Source organism: Rhizopus delemar, genomic scaffold (genome assembly GCF_000149305.1).
Source record: "Rhizopus delemar RA 99-880 supercont3.5 genomic scaffold, whole genome shotgun sequence".
Taxonomy (NCBI): Eukaryota; Fungi; Mucoromycota; class Mucoromycetes; order Mucorales; family Rhizopodaceae; genus Rhizopus; species Rhizopus delemar.
In genome coordinates this window covers 2,414,920-2,435,714 of record NW_027137831.1, presented here as the reverse complement: position 1 = coordinate 2,435,714, position 20,795 = coordinate 2,414,920, and the positions used below count along the sequence as shown (strand labels likewise).

At 35.2% G+C, this 20,795-nt stretch overlaps 6 protein-coding genes and 1 non-coding gene across 7 annotated transcripts; 4 read left to right on the top strand and 3 right to left on the bottom strand.

Annotated features, from left to right (window-relative positions):
• Window positions 1-508: 508 nt before the first annotated feature.
• On the bottom strand, window positions 509-1,834 carry RO3G_07691 (uncharacterized protein; the record flags this gene model as incomplete). Its single annotated transcript, XM_067662281.1, has 2 exons — window positions 509-648; window positions 733-1,834. The coding sequence occupies 2 exons, from the start codon at window positions 1,832-1,834 to the stop codon at window positions 509-511; spliced, it is 1,242 nt and encodes a 413-aa protein (XP_067518382.1).
• Window positions 1,835-3,490: 1,656 nt separating this feature from the next.
• RO3G_19076 lies at window positions 3,491-3,572 on the top strand. The gene has a single exon. It is a non-coding gene; the product is annotated as a tRNA-Ser (tRNA).
• A 1,762-nt stretch (window positions 3,573-5,334) lies between these two features.
• Window positions 5,335-6,366, top strand: RO3G_07690 (uncharacterized protein; the record flags this gene model as incomplete). Its single annotated transcript, XM_067662280.1, has 1 exon — window positions 5,335-6,366. One exon carries the CDS (start codon window positions 5,335-5,337, stop codon window positions 6,364-6,366), a length of 1,032 nt encoding a protein of 343 aa, XP_067518381.1.
• Window positions 6,367-8,804: 2,438 nt separating this feature from the next.
• On the bottom strand, window positions 8,805-9,680 carry RO3G_07689 (uncharacterized protein; the record flags this gene model as incomplete). Its single annotated transcript, XM_067662279.1, has 2 exons — window positions 8,805-9,347; window positions 9,462-9,680. 2 exons carry the CDS (start codon window positions 9,678-9,680, stop codon window positions 8,805-8,807), a joined length of 762 nt encoding a protein of 253 aa, XP_067518380.1.
• A 1,773-nt stretch (window positions 9,681-11,453) lies between these two features.
• RO3G_07688 (uncharacterized protein) lies at window positions 11,454-12,485 on the top strand (the record flags this gene model as incomplete). The annotated part of the gene is made up of 1 exon (XM_067662278.1): window positions 11,454-12,485. The coding sequence occupies one exon, from the start codon at window positions 11,454-11,456 to the stop codon at window positions 12,483-12,485; it is 1,032 nt and encodes a 343-aa protein (XP_067518379.1).
• Window positions 12,486-14,025: 1,540 nt separating this feature from the next.
• RO3G_07687 (uncharacterized protein) lies at window positions 14,026-15,146 on the top strand (the record flags this gene model as incomplete). The annotated part of the gene is made up of 3 exons (XM_067662277.1): window positions 14,026-14,430; window positions 14,496-14,729; window positions 14,820-15,146. 3 exons carry the CDS (start codon window positions 14,026-14,028, stop codon window positions 15,144-15,146), a joined length of 966 nt encoding a protein of 321 aa, XP_067518378.1.
• Window positions 15,147-15,488: 342 nt separating this feature from the next.
• On the bottom strand, window positions 15,489-18,456 carry RO3G_07686 (uncharacterized protein; the record flags this gene model as incomplete). Its single annotated transcript, XM_067662276.1, has 3 exons — window positions 15,489-18,046; window positions 18,108-18,278; window positions 18,330-18,456. The coding sequence occupies 3 exons, from the start codon at window positions 18,454-18,456 to the stop codon at window positions 15,489-15,491; spliced, it is 2,856 nt and encodes a 951-aa protein (XP_067518377.1).
• Between the last annotated feature and the right edge of the window lie 2,339 nt (window positions 18,457-20,795).

Sequence of the window (20,795 nt, the reverse complement as noted above, 5' to 3'; positions counted from 1 at the left end):
TCTTGTGTATGAATGGTTTGAGTAAGCATAGTGACATAGGTGGTTTCGAAGCCTGTCTTGTAATTGATATTTATCTTTTTGACATCACCATTCAATCGTTCAAAACCATAAAGCCAAAAGGCATAGGAGGGACCAAAGTCCAAAAAGCATTCTTTCAAATGCATGTGCATATGCATATTAGGTGTTATACATGTTTTTCCATAGAGTTGAACACAGGTCTTGCCGAATTCTTTAAATAAGGAGTGTGCTGTCTGAATTTCATCTGCTGTGATTAAAGGACCAGTCACCAACCTTACTGCTTCTACATATCTGATCCAATTGATGAAATGTTCACCGATTAATCTTTGTTTTAAGAGAAAAGGCGAAAGCACAACACACCACGTTCTCCACTCATCAGCCTTCATATTGCTAAACGTACTTTCAATCTTGCCTTTTTCGTTTTTTTTTTTTTTTTTTTTTTTTTATAACAAAAAAATTAGTGTTCAGATTCATCATAGTACAAATTCTTTTATACTTGTATACCTTTAGAGATTTTACAGTACTGTGAAGGGATAGCAATTGAAGCTGATTCATCAGCCATGGCTTTGAAATCAGCTGTTGTAAGAAGCCCGTGATCTACCCAAACTTCAACCATTCTTTTTGGCGTACCTAGAAATAAATTGTGCATGGGATCAACGGTTGTCAATCTCACGACATCAAAATACTCTAGTCGGTGAAGTTCACTCCATTTACTTCCTGTGTCCGTCTGCAGGGTTCGCTGTTGCGTAATGTGAGTAGCATTTAGCCAAGCATATGCTTCTTGACGCTGCTGGGTATTGTTTCGCAGAATCCAATGCTCATCGTCAAAGTCTGAAAAATCTGGCTTCGTTGAATTTGCACCAGTACTGATTCGCGAAAACACAGTGGAACATTTGTTGCAGGCTTTGTGCGCGGATTGACCCATGAACCCAGCTACTTTGCGAGCTGCTGGTATATCACAGTTAACGGACATCAAAGCAACACGTACCATTTCACCGTTTCTGTTCTGGTACGTTGGCATCATCATACCTCCGTACAAGGTATTCAGCTCTGCAATCATTGGTCGCAAAAAGTTTTGGAGCTGGTCATCCGTGGGCTCGCCAGGCCCAGGAATCATACCAACCAGGATGATGTTGGAAACCTTCATCCTAGAACTCCTTGGAAGGTTGTTAATCGTGAGATATACACCACCACAAGAGTAGTGCATACCATCACTAGGTTGAAACCAATCGACGTTCAATGACACCATTAATGATCGTCTTTTACTCACAAATGACTCCCCAGTTGAGTCGACCATCTCATTCCAGACTCGACCATCATAGATGTCATACAACACACCTTCCTCCACATATCGACCTCTCCACTGTTCAATCTCTGTTTCAAAGTTCGGACGGACAAAGAACTTCTTCAACGTTTCCACAATTGAGTTGTACGGGAACTCAAGGACGGGCTTCAAGCTGCTGCCAACAAAAAGTGAATTACCACATGGGCGCTCTTGTCTGTGTGGGTTGTTTGCAAACCTAATAAAAGGGCATTGTCGAGTATGCAAACTCCCTGTGTCGTACACACTTCTGCAAAGAGAACAGACAAGGAAACGGGAGACACCACTACTGGCAGAGGAATAATTGACCATGGTACGAGCAGTGGAGATCTTTGTAGGAATCTCCATGCCATGGCCAAGAGCACGAACGAAAAAGGAAAGAAAGGCCAACAAGTCTTCACCGGCTTCAACTGAAAGGTGCTTTGCTTGGAAAAGCACAAGGTAAAGGACCAGGAGATACGCCAGTTGTTGGTCGTTGGTCATTTCTTCGTCCATGTCGACATCCATGTCAGCATCAATGTCGAATTCTAAATTTGTTTAATAACAAAAAAGGGGTGGATTTATAAATATACCTTCAAACGTGCTTCTTTCTGTAGACGTGGTGGGTTGCTCGAAGGTGTTTTCAAATCTTCTTTGTCTCAAAACTATTTTAATTGCACTTTAGTCTTGCTGCATTTCTTTAAAAAAATTGTACCTTCTCCAACTTTGTCTATGCGATTATGAGTGTTAGCGGTTTTCTTTGCAATCCACTTGAATCCTTCAGGACAGTTGCTGCATTTGGTGCATTGGCATTTAACTTTGTTGTTGGTGGCGTTCATTTCAAAAAAAAAATAATATTCAGGATTTAGTAGAGGAATAAGATAGAAAAAAATGCGTGATCAAAAAAACTAAAGCAAATATACTAAATTTGGAAGTTGGTTCCTAAACAGTAACAATTTTACGTGTTCAAAAGAACTGGTTTTTTTTTCCCTTGTTTTGTTTCAGAGAGCATATTTAACATTGCGGATACAAAAGATAAAAAAGAAAGCTCAACAACGGTTCAAATGTAAGTTTATAAAAAAAAATAATAACAACCAAGTCTAATGTTGGTTTCTTTTTTTTTTTTCTTTTTTTTACATTAGGAATTCCTAATGGTACACATTCGGATGACGAACATGAGACTCATGGGCAAAGTTGTTCTTTCCAACTTAAAGAAACTATAAGAATATCAATCTTATATTACTGCTTGTTGCTAAAAAGTTCTTTTTGGTAAAGAAAGTTGTCATTGCTAACATCTCTAATGGCTAATGGCTAATGGCAAATTACACCCATGTACAAACATAAAGTAAGTAATGAACTAGTATAAGCTTAAAAACATATATTCTTTTATTATATCTGTCATAAAAAATAATAAAGCAATCTATTTATTTGATAAACAAAAGAGTTTTGTATGTATTTGTTAATTATAACTGCCTTGTAACAAAATGTTAACAGAGCTTCTTTATTTTTTTTTTATTCTTTTGTTATAATGTAATAGCATTTGCATAAATATAAAGTATATTTGTTGTTAGAGTACTGTTTTCATTTGAACAATGAACTTTTTATTGCTATACTTTTTTCTTTTCTTTTTTTTTTAACTTAGTCTTTTTTTTACCAGATTTTTTTTTTCCCAAACACGACTATTTTGTTACGTTCTGTAACACGTTTGTAGTGACCTAAGCTAAAAATCATAGACTACCTTCCTAATATGTATTCTTTTGAACAAAATAATCGCAAAATGCTTTTGATTTCCGCATTTTGCCCTCAAAAATAAAAAAACGAAGATATCGGTCTTTCAACGATAGAGGGAACAGGATTTCCAAAAAAAGACCATTTGAAAAAAAAAGACACTTTTTTAAAACATGAATAACTTTATGAATACTTACGCTACAAAAAAAAACAAAAGTATTGTTCAATTTCTTTATTTTTTTCGCACCTGAATCTTTTTTTAAAATTCGAAAATGACCAATACAGCGAAAGTTAATTTTCTTCATTTAATCAAAGACGTCAAAAACGTTGATTATTAGATGCAACAACTGATTGTGGATGTTGAAAATCACCAATTATTTGCAGTGTGGCAGTGTCTATCCTAAGGTGCACTCCACCTACTATACCAATTCACAGAAGGAAAGTGTCACTATGTCCGAGTGGTTAAGGAGTATGACTAGAAATCATATGGGCTCCGCCCGCACAGGTTCAAATCCTGTTGGTGACGATCGAGTGCATGTTTCATGCTCACTTCCCTTGTTTTTGTTCTATTGTCACGTCTTTTGTTACATTGTGAGAATGGTCTCTTTTTGGACGAAGTACGAAACAACTCCGACATGGATTGTTAAAATAACTTAAGTTATTTTAACAACCATTGTCAAAGAAATAACAATAGCCGCAAAAATAAAAAAAAAAAAAAAAAAAAGAAGAAAAAAAAAATTATCATATATATATCCCATCTTTTTATGAAGAAATTGTCAGTCAGTTTTAAATAAATCATATATTTCTACTCAATAATTAACAAACTTTAACAAGAAAGTCCCTGTTTACCTAAACTTTTTACTCTACTTTAACTTTTATCAAGAAACATCGTATTGATCTTACACATAAGATCTGGTGGTCACTACTTATCAAGCATCTGCTTAAATTCCATACAAAACAACAACTTACAAGGCAATCACAACCTTAAATCAAGCTTTACAAGCAAACTTTGCCCAATTTTAACACTCAAACTTACAAGCCAACCTTTAAAATAACAACATTTTTAGAATGTAACACAATTATCTTTTGGACTTTCAACTGTGAACTAGTGTAGCACAAATGATGAAATTTTAGATCAAGAGAACAATGCTGATCACAAGAATAATTTTGATGTCCAGCGACATTGATGTCGTTCGACATAGATGTCAAACAACACAAACAATAAGCCACACCAATTTTTATATAAATAAGATGAATATTTTTAAACAAAATAACATTATCCAATAAATCCAATAAATTCTATAAATTCAAGAAATCAAATCTTCTTACGCTTAAAAAAAGCAATCTTTTCTTATTGGGTCACAATTACCTTTTCTTTTCTTTTTTATTTTTACTTATTCTTTCTGATCTGATACCCGAGTTATCACAAATCAAGAAAGATCCCTTTTATTTTTATCGTTTATCAAACAATCTCACACTTAACCTTATTGATCTAAAAAGATCTGGTGGTCACTACTCAAAGACAATTTACTCTATCAAAAGAACTATTAAACGTTGAATCAAGTTACTTAAACTCAAGTCATTCAAGACTTCAAACCTTAAATTAAACAAATCTACATCACTTTAACACAAGCCAAGTCCCAAGTACTAACAAGTTACATTATAGATCCTTTTAGTCAAACTGTACCACTTGTCAAAGAAAGTTCGGGCCTGAACTAAATTCGTATTCTCAAAAATTTTGATAACTCAATGAAATTGAAAAACTCAACAAAATTCACAATTCAAAGGAAAAACACAAAAACCCAAAAACAATACAAAATCAAGAAAACCAAAAGCATATAAATACCAACATTTTATCAAGCATCATTATCATTATTATTATTATCTTACCTTATCCAAATACAGTAGCTTACAAAATTGTACAAGTGTTTTGCATTTTTTGCTTCCGTAGGATTTATCGATACCAAAACGATAAATAAGCTACAGCATGTTCTACATCATTCGAAAGTATAGCTTCTTGGCTTTCTTTTGGTACTATTCAGTCGGCGATAACGTCATTTTGGATGGAGCTATGGCCGTTTACAAATGCCGACTACACTTGTACAATTTTGGAACCGCTTCAAATATTTCAATTTCAGCTTATAATCTTGCTTGTCACAGAGTGTAAGCCACCAAAAAAGGGTTTTTTTTATTCTTCAATGCTCAAAGTATCTTTTTCTTTCTTTTTCTGCCATTTTTCTTACACCTACAGGAACTAACTGCTATATAAAAGTGTACCAACGTCCAATATGCAACCTATCAGTGAAGATCTCCGTAATCGTATCATCAGCTGCTTAAAAAACGGATACTCTATATCAAAAACAGTGAAAACAACTGGAGCAAGCCGTGGAACTGTTCAGAACGTTCGAAAAACAATAAAAAACGAAGTAAACAGCATTAAAGCAGGTCGCCCCAAGTTACTCAGCAGCAAGGATGATCAGTATTTAGTCCGATTAGTAACTGTTAAAGGTCAAGAGAATGCAGTAGAAGCTAGAAACACACTCGAAAATGACTTGCAAAAGGTTGTATCAGCCCAAACAGTGCGAAGATCGCTGCATAGGTCTGGTTTAACCTCTTTTGTTAAGCCTCAAAAACCATTGCTCAGTGAAGTAAACAGACGAAAGCGATTGGACTGGGCTCTTAATCACGTTGACTGGACCATAGAAGACTGGAAACGCGTGATTTGGTCTGATGAGACTAAAGTAAATCGTTTTGGATCGGATGGTAAGGTTTATGAATGGAAGCAACCAAATGAGAAGCTTAAAAGAAGGCACGTAAAGCAAACCGTAAAACATGGTGGAGGATCACTTATGGTTTGGAGCTGTATTAGCTGGTACGGGGTTGGGTATATTGTCGACGTAGGCAAGAATATGGACAAGAGCGTCTATTTATCTGTATTGCAAGATGATTTGGTGAAGTCTATGACTGGCTATTGTGAAGAAAACGACCTTATAATGGCTGATTTTGAATTTATGCAACATAACGATCCCAAACATAAGTCCAAAATCGTATCTGAATGGTTGTCTAAACAGGATTTTACAACAATGGAGTGGCCTCCACAGTATCCAGACTTAAATCCAATTGAAAATATGTGGAATACCTTAAAAAAACGCTTGTTTAAACAGTATGATTGTCCTCCTGCCTCTATGGATGAACTATGGACTCGTACGTTCGAGACTTGGTACGAAATTACCGAAAAAGAATGTCAAAATTATATTGAAACTATGCCTCAACGATGTATTGACATTATAGAGAACAAGGGTCTTTGGATCAACTTTTAGTGCACACATTTAAATAAAAACTTTATTCTAAAACATCGGTTCCAAAATTGTACAAGTGTAGTCGGCATTTGTAAACGGCCATAGCTCCATCCAAAATGACGTTATCGCCGACTGAATAGTACCAAAAGAAAGCCAAGAAGCTATACTTTCGAATGATGTAGAACATGCTGTAGCTTATTTATCGTTTTGGTATCGATAAATCCTACGGAAGCAAAAAATGCAAAACACTTGTACAATTTTGTAAGCTACTGTAAATCTCCTTTGAAACAAAATACTTTTTATTTTATAAACAGGAAGAACCAATAATCCCTTTAATCATATACTTCATTGTAATCTCTTTTTTATTTTATCTTCTACACATTACTTTTACTTTTATTCAAATCAGTCTGATCTACTTAACAAGATCTGGTGGTCACTCTACTCAAGCGAACTTATAACTCGAATTATCTACTCTGTTTGGAACTTACTTTATCCAATACTTTATTCTACTAAAATTTTATCTCAATAACGTATATCAAGCCTACCAAAAATCAGAAAGCATATCGAATTTCACAGTAACACACTGTAGCACAACGAACGAAGAAAATTCAATTCTTGGTGTCACGAATCTTGCCTGAATTCATACAACAATGCAAACGCATACAACTCTATGTATTCATATAACTCTATGAATTCATACAAAAACTTTTATCAAAACATCACCAAAAACAACACATAATCAGAAAAACCAAAAAAATATATAAATAGCCCAATATTTCTTATTCTTTTTTTAACTTACTTATACTTACAGTAGGTCACAAAACTGCTGCAAGGAATTGCAAAATTGCAGTTTTAATGCTGATTGTCTATGAATTCTGCACGAATCTATCTCAAACTTTGAATGTTTATAGCCCAATAGAAAGATCATCTACTGGTAGGATATCGGATACAGGCAACGATTATTGGTGGAATTTGATAATGTTAAAGACGGAGTTATACACGACTGGCTTTTTTTGCATTTTTACGTATGTTAAAGACGACACATTTTAATTCGGTCTATCCGGTTGTTATCATAATAATTCACATTCTTGGCAAGATAAGAATGTTAGCAGTATATAAAAGTGCTTACAATTTCTATATTTTATGTTTTAAATTCTTTTACTTCCATTATTTCTCTTATTTATCTTTTTATTTATTGGATGCCTAAACGATTGTCAGAAGAGAAAGTAAATGACCTCAGGTCAGCACTAACTGGATCTGCATCAACCTATGATATTGCTAAGGAGATTGGTGTGCATGAGTCAACTGTTAGTAGATATTCTAGAAGACTTTTTTCAAGTAGGACAATAAGCACAGGTGGCAGGCCTACAGTAGTCTCCAAAGTAACAAAGCGGTCAATCAAAAGAAAGGTCATCGAAGGGGTTCTAAAGACTGCCAAAGAGGTACACCGGGAGTTAGTTGGACTTGGCTATGATATCTCATACCAGTCAGCAATTAGAGTACTGAAATCAATGGAGTTCCATTTGTCGAGAAAAAAAAAGAAGCCATTTCTTACAAAAGCACACATGCAGCATCGGTTAGAATGGGCCAAGAAGCATCGGAATTGGACAGTGCAAGATTGGCGGCAAGTTGTCTTCTCTGATGAAACCAAGATTAATGTATGGGGCTCTGATGGCTGTAAGTATTACTGGAAAAGACCAAGCGATCCTCTTCAGCCTCATCATCTAGACTTTACAGTCAAGCATGGAGCCGGTAAATTGATGATGTGGGGCTGTATAACCTCTGAAGGACCAGGATATGCTTGCCAAATTTACGATGGTAACATGAACTCTGATGTTTACCAGCATATTTTGAACACTACGCTTCGCGATACCATGGAATACTACAATTTCAACTGGTCCAATATTTACTTCCAGCATGATAACGACCCGAAGCACAAGGCAAAATCTACAATTGCTTGGTTAAATAATCACAAAGTGCGCTACATTAGCGACTGGCCAGCTCAGAGTCCGGACTTAAATCCCATTGAACATGTATGGCACCAACTGAAGTTGAAGCTTAGCTGTTACGAACGTAGAGCAAAAAATGTGGATGAGCTTTGGGAACGGGTAGAAAAAGTATGGAATGGCTTTGATAAAGAGCTTTGCCAAAGGTACAGTTGTTGGAATAATTGTTCGAATGTTTTGCAATTTTATACGTTTTGCTTTGTATCTCTGCAGTCAGATACGATAGAGCTACGTACGATACCTCATTAGAAAGCGATAGTTGTGACATATAGCATATAGAAATTCAGGGGTATGGAATTACTTCCATATATAATAAGATTAAATTGCGTCAAGCATATGCATTCGAACAATTTTTCCAATTGAATCATCTTTTATTTAATACCGTGTATGACCGCCTTTAGCTTTAATAACTGCTCTACAACGAGCTGGCATACTCTTGATATATGCTTGGCATTACTCTTTGGTACAAGAAATACATTCTTTCTCGATTCTAGACCAGAGATCATGCAGTCCTTTATCCCTATCTTCATCTAAGCTCAGCCTCAGCTTTAAATGGTGCCAGAGATGCTCTATAGGATTCAAATCAGGACTTTGAGCAGGCCAACTGAAAGTATGCTCTTCTTTTAACCCATTTTCCTTAAACCAAACATGAGCAAGCTTTGATGTGTGCTTAGGATCACTGTCGTGTTGAAAATAAATAGATTCCTGTTGGTAACCATAGTACTTCAGACTGTCCATCAGTGTAGTTGACAGGATATGAACATAATCTGATGCTTTCATAGTACCATTCTCAATTACGCAGCCATATCCAGGACCATCCCACGTCATACAACCCCAAAGCAGCACACTGCCAGCTCCTCCTTTGACTGTAAGGTCAAGATGATGAGGCTGCAATTTGTCACCAGGTCGTTTCCAAAAGTACTTACAGCCATCTGAACCCCAAACATTAATCTTGGTCTTATCAGAAAGCACTATACGTCTCCAGTCATCTTCTGTCTAATCTTTGTGAGCTTTAGCCCACTTTAGTCTAGCTTCCATGTGACATTTTTTGAGGAGAGGCTTTTTCTTCTTAATTTGGGTATCGAAACCCATACTGTGAAGCATTTTTACTGTACCAAAATAGCCTATCTTGTGACCAATACTGTTTAAATATGGCCATACGCTCTTTGCAGTCTTAAGTGAACCATTTACAAGCTCTCTCTTCAGGTAATTCTTTGTTGTTGAGCTTATAGTAGTCTTTTTACCAGCATGACCTCGAGTACGTTTCGGTGTATACAAGCCCTTGTGCTTGCTCAAAGTGGACGTTAATACTCCTGGAACATGTTCCATGATCTCTGAGTATGATAAACCCTTTTTCAACAGCTACCGGATGCTCTCTTGCTTGCTACGAGATAAAGGATGTACCATGATATAAGGACGTATAGACTGTACTAGATGGAAGGGAAACACCGTAAAATACAGCCTTACTTATATATTTTAAGCTCCGATTAATAGCAAAAGCGTTGTTTCATAATTACATCATTTTGTAATGCTGTATTTGTGATGTCAGAAGCGGCAACGATATCATTATTATAGAATGCATTGAGTTGGAAAAATTGTTCGAATGCATATGATTGACGCAATTTGGTCTTACTATATATGGAAATAGTTCCAGACCCCTAGCGTTTTATATGTTATATGCGAAAGCTGTCGCTTTTTAATGAGGTATCGTACGTAGCTCTATCGTATCTGACTGCAGAGATACAAAGCAAAACGTATAAAATTGCAAAACATTCGAACAATTATTCCAACAACTGTATATTGATAGCATGCCGGCAAGAATTCAAGAGGTTATCAATAAGAAAGGCGGCCCAACTAAATATTAATAAAAAAATTCATTCTGTTCAAATTTTCGTTTCTTAAATTTTCAAATTGCGCGCTTCATATTTCCTTTAATACTTATCCAATTGGGCTTAAGTTCATATGGTTTTTTCAAGACACATGCCACATCTACTATGTAAGAACACAGGTAGCCTGTGCCATTGTGGCAGGATGTGCACCACAAAAACCGACAAAAATGGAATCTTTGCAGCAGTTTTGTGACCTACTGTACTTATACTTACTTTACTTTGCTTTATTTACTTTACTTTTTGATTATTTTAATAAATATCATTCAAAGTAAATCTCTTTTATTTTTTATTTTACTTAACATGAAGAACAAGAAGTCCCTTGAAGTATATACACTTCATTGTAAATCCTTTTTATTTTACTTTACTCAAAACAGTTTGATCTCCTTCATAAGAACTGGTGGTCACTTGACACAAGAAACTCACATTCAAATCATTATTCTTTTGGAATCAAATCCTACCTAAACCTTTGATCTTACAACAAGACTTACTCAATACAAACCTATTTAACACTCTAAAAACCTTACAAACTCCAATCTCACAACACGAAACACGAAAAAGGAAAACCCTATGATTATAGAAGAGATGCTATCTCAATAGCAAACGATGCTATGCTAATAGCAAAGGAATTCAAAGACAACAAAAAAAAGAAGAAAACAAAAGAAAAACCAAAAACAGCATAAAAGTATGGAAATCAAAAAAACATATAAATATCAGTATCTTTTTATAAATATTTCGATTATTATTATCTTATCCTATTATCTTACCTATTATTTTTACATTATCTTACTTTATCACAATAAATATCCTTTGAATCCAATTATCTCTTTATTTTATTTATATACAGTGAGCGACAAAACTGTCCCAATGTTTTGTAATTTTCTCTTTTATGGCCTGTAGCGTTATGGTTATCAGATTAATTTATGGCTTGTTGTATATCATTCGATAGCCAAAGCCTTGTAGAAGTAAACAACATATAGCAAAGACCGATTAAAGTGCCGCAAATGGAGATAGAGGGAATCAAAAACAAGCGGTGCATTGGGACAGTTTTGTCGCATTTTCAAAAAATATAAAATATGATAAAATATCGACCCACAAGTTGCATAAAGGTACCAAACTGCTTACAAATGCGCATTGTATGTCTTTAAGCTGATCTTTACTCACTGCTGAAGTTTTAAACTCCTACTGATTTATTACTCGCCCATTATATCTCAACATGAAACAAGTCCCTCAAGAAACAGTTGTTCAAGCAATTTCACTACTTAAACAAGGTAAGTCGGTTCGGGAAGTGGAAGGTTCTACTGGTTTAAGCAAGAGTACGGTTGGGAGACTCCGAAAAACTCACTGCTTTGGACTTGGAAAGCCAAAAGGCGGCCGATGCAAGATCTTATCGGCAGCTGATGAACGTTATTGTGTCCGCCAAGTGACGAAAAACCGGATGTCAAGTGCAGCAAATGTGGCTAAAGAGTTAGAAAAGGACATTGGAAGGAAAGTAAGTGCTGTGACAGTGCGCAGAACCCTTCGTAAGGCCGGCCTTGGTGCGATTGAGAAGCCGAAGAAGCCTTTGCTTAGTGCTAAAAACATCCGTAAGAGGCTTTCTTGGTGTATGGCTCACAAGGACTGGACTATAGATGACTGGAAACGCGTTATTTGGTCAGATGAGACGAAAATAGATAGATTTAATTCAGATGGACGCACCTGGGCTTGGATCCGGTCAGGGGAAAGCTTGAAATCGCATCATGTCAAGATGACTGTTAAGCATGGTGGAGGCAGTATTATGCTGTGGAGCACCATTACCTATGCAGGAGTCGGTTGGATGTGCAAGATCAATGGCAATATGGATCAAAAATTGTACAAAGAGGTTTTGGAAGATGAATTGGAGCGTACTATCGAGTTTAGCATCGATAAATTAGAATTAGAACGTCATCAGGCGATTTTTCAACATGACAATGATCCTAAGCATACGTCCAAATTAGTCGAAGAATACCTTAAAGAGCAATCCTACAGCATCCTGGAGTGGCCTGCACAGTCACCGGTCTTGAATCCAATTGAAAGTATGTGGTCATTATTAAAGAGAAGGCTGAATGATCATGAAACAGCACCAAAAGGCATGAATGAATTATACGAACGAGTAACTAAAGTTTGGTACAACTTAATGAAGCCAGAAGAATGTCAAAAGGTTATAGAATCAATGCCTAAGCGTATAAAACAATGTATCAAAAACAAAGGACGCTGGACTGATTATTAATATCAAATAAATAAACCATTTTGGGTGATTGGCACTTCAGGCCACGATGGATAAATCATAATATCTACAGCTATAGCGGAGCTAGAATAGCAATCCAAAAATAGAAACTAAGGTTATAAGGCAAGCAGAATCGAATGGCGCTGCTTAATTTTTGAAGTTCCGAATATTTCCCGATTTAGTCTAGAATAATGGGGCGTTTCTTATGTGAAGCACCTTTGTTCCCAGTTAGTTTTATATCATTTGGTACATCGGTAATTTTCAAAAACAGTAAGCACCTTATAATATTTTTAAACATGTTTAACGGTCGTCACTGCACATAATTGCTATATATAGAACAATATATTTGACAGAATATAATCAGATATTTCGAGTTTACGTCAATATATTTACAAATTTCATAAAATATATACTTCGTGTATTTTGCTCTAAATGTTAAGATATGTATGTGGAATACCGTGTTACTTTTGGTGACGCGCCGCTTCATTGTTCTTTCTACGATGATACACAAACATAACACCTTTCTATTGGACCTTACATGCGTGCGTTTTTCTTTGATACTACTCCTTTATTGGTTTATTGCCTTTAGTAATACTTCCTTATACGTCTATTTCTCTTGAATATTACTTCTTTACTGGCTTATTGCCTTTTCGCAATACTTTCTTATTGGCTTATTATGATTATATATAACTCTGGATGGTTTATATTAGGAAATAAAATAGGCTTAAAATACGGTATTATTGGTTAAAAATTTAGTTTTATTCGTTTATTTTGGGGCTTTATCGTCATATTGATTATATATTATTGGTTCATTTGTTTATTAAAAATGATACAAAAAGGCGGAAAAAGGAACAAGGGATCGATGGGAATAATGAAACAACACCTTTAAACGGTAGATACCAAAATTTTTTTTTTCAAAATTGCACTTACCTAGACCTCAGAAGCAGCAAACAATACAATATAGCAGACAAAACAGGCAAAACAAACAAATACAATGAAGCAGCATCAAAAGAGATCTAAAGCAAAAGAAAGATGAAGGCAGTAGACTAGGCAGTAGGAAAGTAGAATTGAAACTGAATAAAATAAAAGATTAATTACAGTGAAACATGATGTACCCGACTTTCTTGCCTTAAACCTCTTTAAAAACTAGAAGACGATACCAAGGAGTTCAAACAGATTCAGAATCAAGCTTAGGAAACTAAATTTGAATGTTAATGAAGACAATGAAAATTTAGAAACTTACGTACCACATAAACAGATACAGAAAGGACTCAAGAACTTATAATAGCCATAAGTATACCTATGAATTTTTAATAAAGTACATTAGAAAAAAAAATTTTAAAAAAAAAGAACAACTTACCCGGGATAACAAATCAAAAAAAAGAAAGAAAGAAAAGAAAAGATTGATCTGAGACATCAATCCTTTTATAGATTTTTTGATTTGTATAGAACTGAGTTTACAATTGAACGCAATAGTATTTAAGGTGTGTTCAACTTCAATGTTAAGTTTCTTTACTTTTTCTTCAAAGTACCTTATAACATTATGTCTGACCGTATTATCGAATTCAACCCTGCTCCTGTCAATGCTCGTGGCTCTAACTCTGCTGGGCAGCCAATTGCTCTTCCTTCCCGTGCTGTTGTTCCTGAGTTTGTGTCAAGTGATGGTATTCTTGATAGCTTTGCCTATCCTAGACCTGGTTACCCCCCTATGACCAATGTCCAGAAGCGAATGCGTGAAGCTGAAGATGTTGGACGTGATGAAGCTTCTCTTTCCTTCTCCATTTATCTGGATATGAGAAAGGAAATTGACACTTTGAAGGAGATGTTAAGAAAAGAGCAGGAAGAAAAGCGTGCCTTGCAAGTGGCATTTGCCAAGGTCAAAGAAGCCTACAGCGAGCTTGAACAAGAATCCAGCAAAAGTGCAAAACCAATTGCAACAGCGATTAAGGTAAGGTTATTAATAATTTAAATTTAAACAAGTGTAATAATTACTTTTTTTTTCTTTAATTTTAGGATGCTGCGAGGAATCATTACAATGATTTACCTCCGTCATCTAAGTACGATCTCAGCAAGCCTCTAAAGTCTGTTGAGAATCAAAAAGTACTTAAGCTGTTGCAAGAGTATGTCAATAGCCATTATGCGTACAAGCATACCAATGGCCGCGATTTGCGGAAATACCTTGAAAGGCAGTATTATACCAAGAAAGCTGGTATAGCTGGAGAGGAGGTTGGTGTTGTCGACGAGTTCGTAAAGAAAAGAAAGGCTGCTAAAACAACTCGAAAAAACAACGTAAGGACAATAAAGGCTATTGCTATTTTATAATTGATTTTTTTTTAGAAAATCAAAACACGGAAAGCAATGTATGAGCAGCACAAGGATCAAGTCGTTTACAACAACTATCCGAACTGCGAGTACTTGCTTCAACAGCAGTGCATGTCTGAAGAAGAAGACATGTATAATAGCGATACAATGGATAAGGTAGAGGAAGTTCTTCTGGAGCAAAATCCAGATAGAACAACTCCTTTTACCGAAAAGGAACGCATGTCTGTCTTGTGTACAAAAACCATTGATTATTTTGAAGTTCGTGTACCAAAGTACAGATCACCAGCAGTAAGTTTAATTAATATCTTTTTAAGCGCAATCAGCTCATTATCCAATATTTAGTGCACTGAATTCTTCAAGCTGTTGGATGATCAGATAGCAAGTGACAGGGCCAAGAGACAAAGGACTGGAACCAGCAACATTCAGTCTCTTCCTCGCATTCGAAGAAAATGTTCGCTGCCTGTTCCTGACTTCGTCAGAAAAGAAAATATAACTGAAGAGAGTATCGCTTGGGCTTTTGGTTCTGAAATGCAGTTGGATGAAGACGACTTTCAGTTTTAAAAAAAATTATAAAATGAACAAAAAAAAATAAAAAGAAATGCGGTGTTTGGATTTTTAAACTTTAAATTTTTTTTTTACTTTTACTTTTTTTATTTTACTTTATTTTTTTATTTTTTTTACTTTTTACAAACCAATGGTTTTTCTTGGGAGAGGTAAAAAGACAACATGATTATCAGGATAACCTTGCTTCATAGCAACACAAGTAAAGATACGCGATACTGGAAGAATACAGTCTGAACCAGCTGGTCGAAAGGAGTTGTGGTAGTACGCGGCACCAAGACATTCAAATCCTTGAAAAGGATGAAGAGGAGCGTTGTACCAACGTACAAAAGCAAAGAGGTGTTCATCAAAAGCATTTGGGGCAAAGACCCGACCATTTGGAATCATAGTTTTCTTCATTTGAAGCTGATGGCTAAAATAATACTGAACTTCACCAATTCGCATCTCAGCCTCTTTTCCAGGAATAGTAGGATTACAAGCGACTTCAATATAGCAACCACGAGTAGTACGCGATGCTTTTGATCGATACGTTTGCCCAAGAATTTCGATTTCAGCGAAAATAGAAATATCGGGAAGTACCATTGTAGACAAGTCATCGTGGTCTTCTGGAATAAGCGCACTTGCGAATGTTCGATCAGTATATACAAGTCTGTAAAAGGCAAGAAGGTAACCATAATGGGCTTGAGTCAATCTATTAACACTAACTTTGTGTCTAGCAGAAGCTTGTGTATCAGGAGGTAGAATTTCAGCACCAGTGAAGGTATCATTCAAACGTAGAGCAGCACTGACAAATAAGCTGAAATCAAAGCTGGTTGAAACAGATGAAGCAACAAGGGAATCAGAAGGTGTTGGTGACAAATAGACAAAGGAAGACATCATCACTGGATTCTGTTTAATTCCTTGTGGTAGGTTACGGATGTAGTCACCATAGTGTACAACAGAAAGGAACTTCTTCATGTATGTAACTTCGAATGCTGTTTTGTAGTTTACCGTCATCTTCTTAATGTCACCATTAAGTCTTTCAAAGCCATACAACCAAAATGCATAGATTGGACCAAAGTCTTGAATGGAGTCCTTCAAATGTAGATGAAGATGCATATTTGGAGTAACCATTTCTGGACCATACAATTCAGCAACACCAAGGACAAACTCATGGAATAGCTTGTGTGCTATCGTGGCTTCATTTTGGGTAATGCATGGACGACATACGATATGACAGGCCTGTACAAACTTTGCCCAATTTTCTTTATGACGGACTGGAAGACGAGACTTGAGCAAAAGAGGAGAAAGAGCAAGACACCAGGTTCTCCATTCATCAGCCTTTAAGTCAGAGAAATCGCTGGCAATTTTCTGATTGATTGGCGTGTATTGTGCTGGCAATATAATATCATTTGCTTCTTTTTGCATTTCTTTCAAGTCAGCATCAGTCAGGTATAATTCATGGGTAAGGTCACAAATGGTTGTACGCCATATTTTAAGCATTTTCTTTGCTGTTCCAAGGAAAAGACCATGCATAGGATCAATGGCAGTACAACGAACAAGATCAAGATATTCCAAATCATGTAAGGCAGAGAACCGAGTACCAAACTTCTGTTCCAAGTCGGCTCTTTTTCTCTTGGTGGTTGCTTCTTTCCAATTTTTTGCATGATAACGGTTTTCAATATTGGTACGAAGTGACCAAGCATCAATATCTTCAAGACCAAAAGAAAAATCACGTTGAAGATGAGTATTATAACGAGCAGGAAATGCTGTTGAGCACTTGTTACAAGGTACAGTGGCATTGAATGAAGTAAACCCACTAACCTTTCGGCTAGCAGGAATATCACAAGCAATCAAGAACAGAGCAGCACGAACTTGAACAGGCACGTTAGGAGATTCAGCTGTACAGGTAAAAAAGTCACCATAGTAGAGCTCCTTCAGATCATTTACCAAAACTTGTAGATAGTTGTTGATTTGTGTGTCCTTGGGTTCTTTGGGACCAGGAATAACGCAAACCAAGATGATATTTTCTTTTTTGTATCTGATGGATCTTGGAAGGTTATTTATTGTCAAGTAGATAGCACCAACAGAGTACACGTTTCTTTTGGATGACTGAAACCAATCGACATTCAACGTAAAAAGAAGAGATCTAGCTTGACTGGTAAATAAATTACCATCTCTATCTTTGAATTCATTCCAAAGTTGACCATCATAGATATCATACATAGTGTTGTTATGACGAGTACGATAGCGCCATGCTTCAATTGCTGATTCAAATCCTGGTCGTGAAAACATCACGGTTAAAGCATACTTGATGGAATTGAATGCAGAGACCTTGTTGGCGTACATTTTGCTTGCACCAATCGTAGCAGGCTTGAAGAGTGGGGCATTACATGTGATGCGAAATTCAGAAAAGGAGCACTTCGAATCACAGTGTACTTCTTCAGGCTGGTACAGGGTATGGCATTCAGGACAGACAACAAGGCGAAACATACCTTTGTAGGTATAGTCAATTCCAACAGCATTTCGAAGAGTGTCCAACTTGGTAGGGAAGATTGGTTCATAATGTAAGAGGACAACAAGATCATTAGCAAATTTCATAACTATTTCCGCAGCATATTCAGAAATGAAAAACAGCTGGAAATACGTCAAGAAAATTGCTATGAAAGCAACAACATCACTTTGGAATCCTTCAAGTTTAACTAAACGTTTGACAAAGTAAGTATTTTATATTTTATTAAAACAATTCTAGAAGGTTTTTACCTTTGGGCACATTGAATTCGACAACATCCATACAACTAGAGGCATCATCTTCATCATTTTCAATGACTTGCCAATTAGAAAAGTCTTCATCACCATTATTCTCAGAATCATTTTCACTTGATGGAATCACTTCATTATTGGTGTTAACTTCTGGAATTATTTCTGATTCACCTGTTTATATGATGCGTTAGCAAAAAAACTATCTTAATGTAAGTAACAAACCTTTAACAGCTTCTTTCTTTCTATGGCGAGCAAGAGTCCATTGCGTAACAAATTGGTACTTGCCTGCTTCTCCTCCAGAGCATTGGGCGCAGTAACAATGGAATTTGTATGGGCTTGAAGAATACATTATAAATACAATAAAGAACTTGCGTTACTAATTATATACTGTTTGATTTACAACAACAATTGATGTTATTTATACTTTTTGAATATGTAAATTTTTACCGCTATTTCTATTCATCGGTTAAAATAATGATACAAAGAGAATGGGAAGATTCAGGAAAGATAATGGATAAATATGACATGTTGTCTTCTTGACGAATCAATCAATGATGATGTGAGTTGTTTATTGATTTAACAATATTTATCAAATAGGATTACATTGATGTACCGTTCTTAAAAATAGGTCCCGATGTGATTCTTAAAATACCGATATGAACAACAGATCAAAGGTAATTATTGCAGAAGTCTCATATTTATTTATAGAGATATGGTTTTACTGTAAATCAATGATATTAAATTTATTCATGAGTACTTATTTTTTTGTATGAATACAATAACAGTTTTTATGCATTGATATGTCGCTTTATGAACTCCTTATATACAACTCCAAAATCAAAGAATAAGAATCTTTAACAAATTTCAATTGATGTTGCTATATTACGACATCATACAATTGCGACTAAATAATAATACATTTTTCATCGAGTAAAATCAATTCAACTTTTCTGTTGAAAGATTTAAATCTTTTCCCGTCATATTCAGTACTATATTGATTGGCTTACTTAACTGCACTACTTTACAAAAAAAAAAAAAAAAAAGAAAAAAGACAAAGTGATGATATTCTTAAAGTTGGGACAAAAAGCACATAAATTAGCATAGATACATTGAATAAGAAATTGAAATTAGCAAACAAAGGTAAATGAATTAACACATTTCTAATTGACATCTCAGTTAGATTTTTTTTTCTTGGTTGAAAAAAAACATTTCCAATTTCAGTGCAATTTCTAAAACCGCTTTCTAAAACCCAAAGTAAATCTTTGTATACTCTATGAATAAAACAAGGATCCTGTATGTAGGCTTTGTTCAACTTAAGGCAATTTGTAAAAGTAGGTATTCGTTTGAAATGTCATTTTTAACATTCTTTTTTTTTAACATGCAAGTAATTCCAACATTGCTTTTTTTCACATGCAAGTAATTCCGACATTGCAATTCTCTAATTTCAACATTACTTTTTTTTTTTTCTAAATCTCTTAAGATGCACTATTTTATTTCTTTAACAATAGCTCTTTTTTATAGTCTCTGCTATAAGGAATCTCAAAACATGTAAATTCGTTTGATGTTAATAATTATTGTTTCTTTTTGCAGTTAAAAATAAAAATGACTACCAAACCCATTCCTCCTTATTTTCTGCTTAGCTTTAGTCGTTTAAACATTGCCTTATCATCTGTGGTAGAAGCTATTTTCCTTGTGGTCAAAAAAAGGAAAATTGTATTTCTTTTTTTTTTCTTTTTTCCTTGTTCATTTTTATTTTATCTCTTATTTAACATTTGCATTTATTACTTCCTATGATATATTCTGTTGTTCCAATTGTAATCAATTAATTTTACTCTTCGTTGGATAAAATCATTGAGCCTATGTTCCCTTTCGCAACTTAAGAAATGTTGTTCTTTATCTTTTCAGTGTAAACAAACAATTTTTTTTATCTTTTTTTTTGGGTACATAAACTAAGCATACTTTTCTTTTTTCTTTTTTTGCAGTATAGCAAATTCAGTATGCTTGATAAGAGAACGTCGCAACTCAAATAGTTATATGTCCGAGCTTACAATCCAATAGATATACAGTGGGTGGAAAAATGGTTCCAATGTTTTTGATTTGCAACTTTAAAGCTTTATATCTTTGGAACTACAAATGGTAACGGCTCACAAAAACATGCATTTTGTAGCGCAATTACAGTTAATATTACTGAAAAAAAATTTTGCTTGTATTGTTACACAATCGGGAAAATCTTAAGACTAAATACAAAAACCAACTTTGGAACCATTTTTCCACTACAACTGTAGATAAGTTTATTTGTTAATTGGTGGAGCTTCCACCGGAGTTTTTTGGCTAATTATGAGTCATAATATTCCGACTATCGCCGAAAAAGCCTAAGTGACTTATAAAATTAATTTATCCTCGGTCAAACATTTTTTTTTCCTTTTCTTTCTTTATATATCGAAGCTTTAAGGTACCACTACACATATGGTTCGCGCTCTCTCTAAAAACAAGCAAGAAAACACCAAATCGTTGGTTTTACAGAACAAGCCATATTCAGTGATAATGGAACGTATTCCAAACTTAAAAAAATCCACCTTAAGCAGATATGCCAACAAGTTTTTTCCTGGTAGAGTAACAGCAAACCCTGGTAGAAAGGCTGTTTTAAGTGTTACCACCAAGTCTTATATACGTAAGCAGATTATTAAT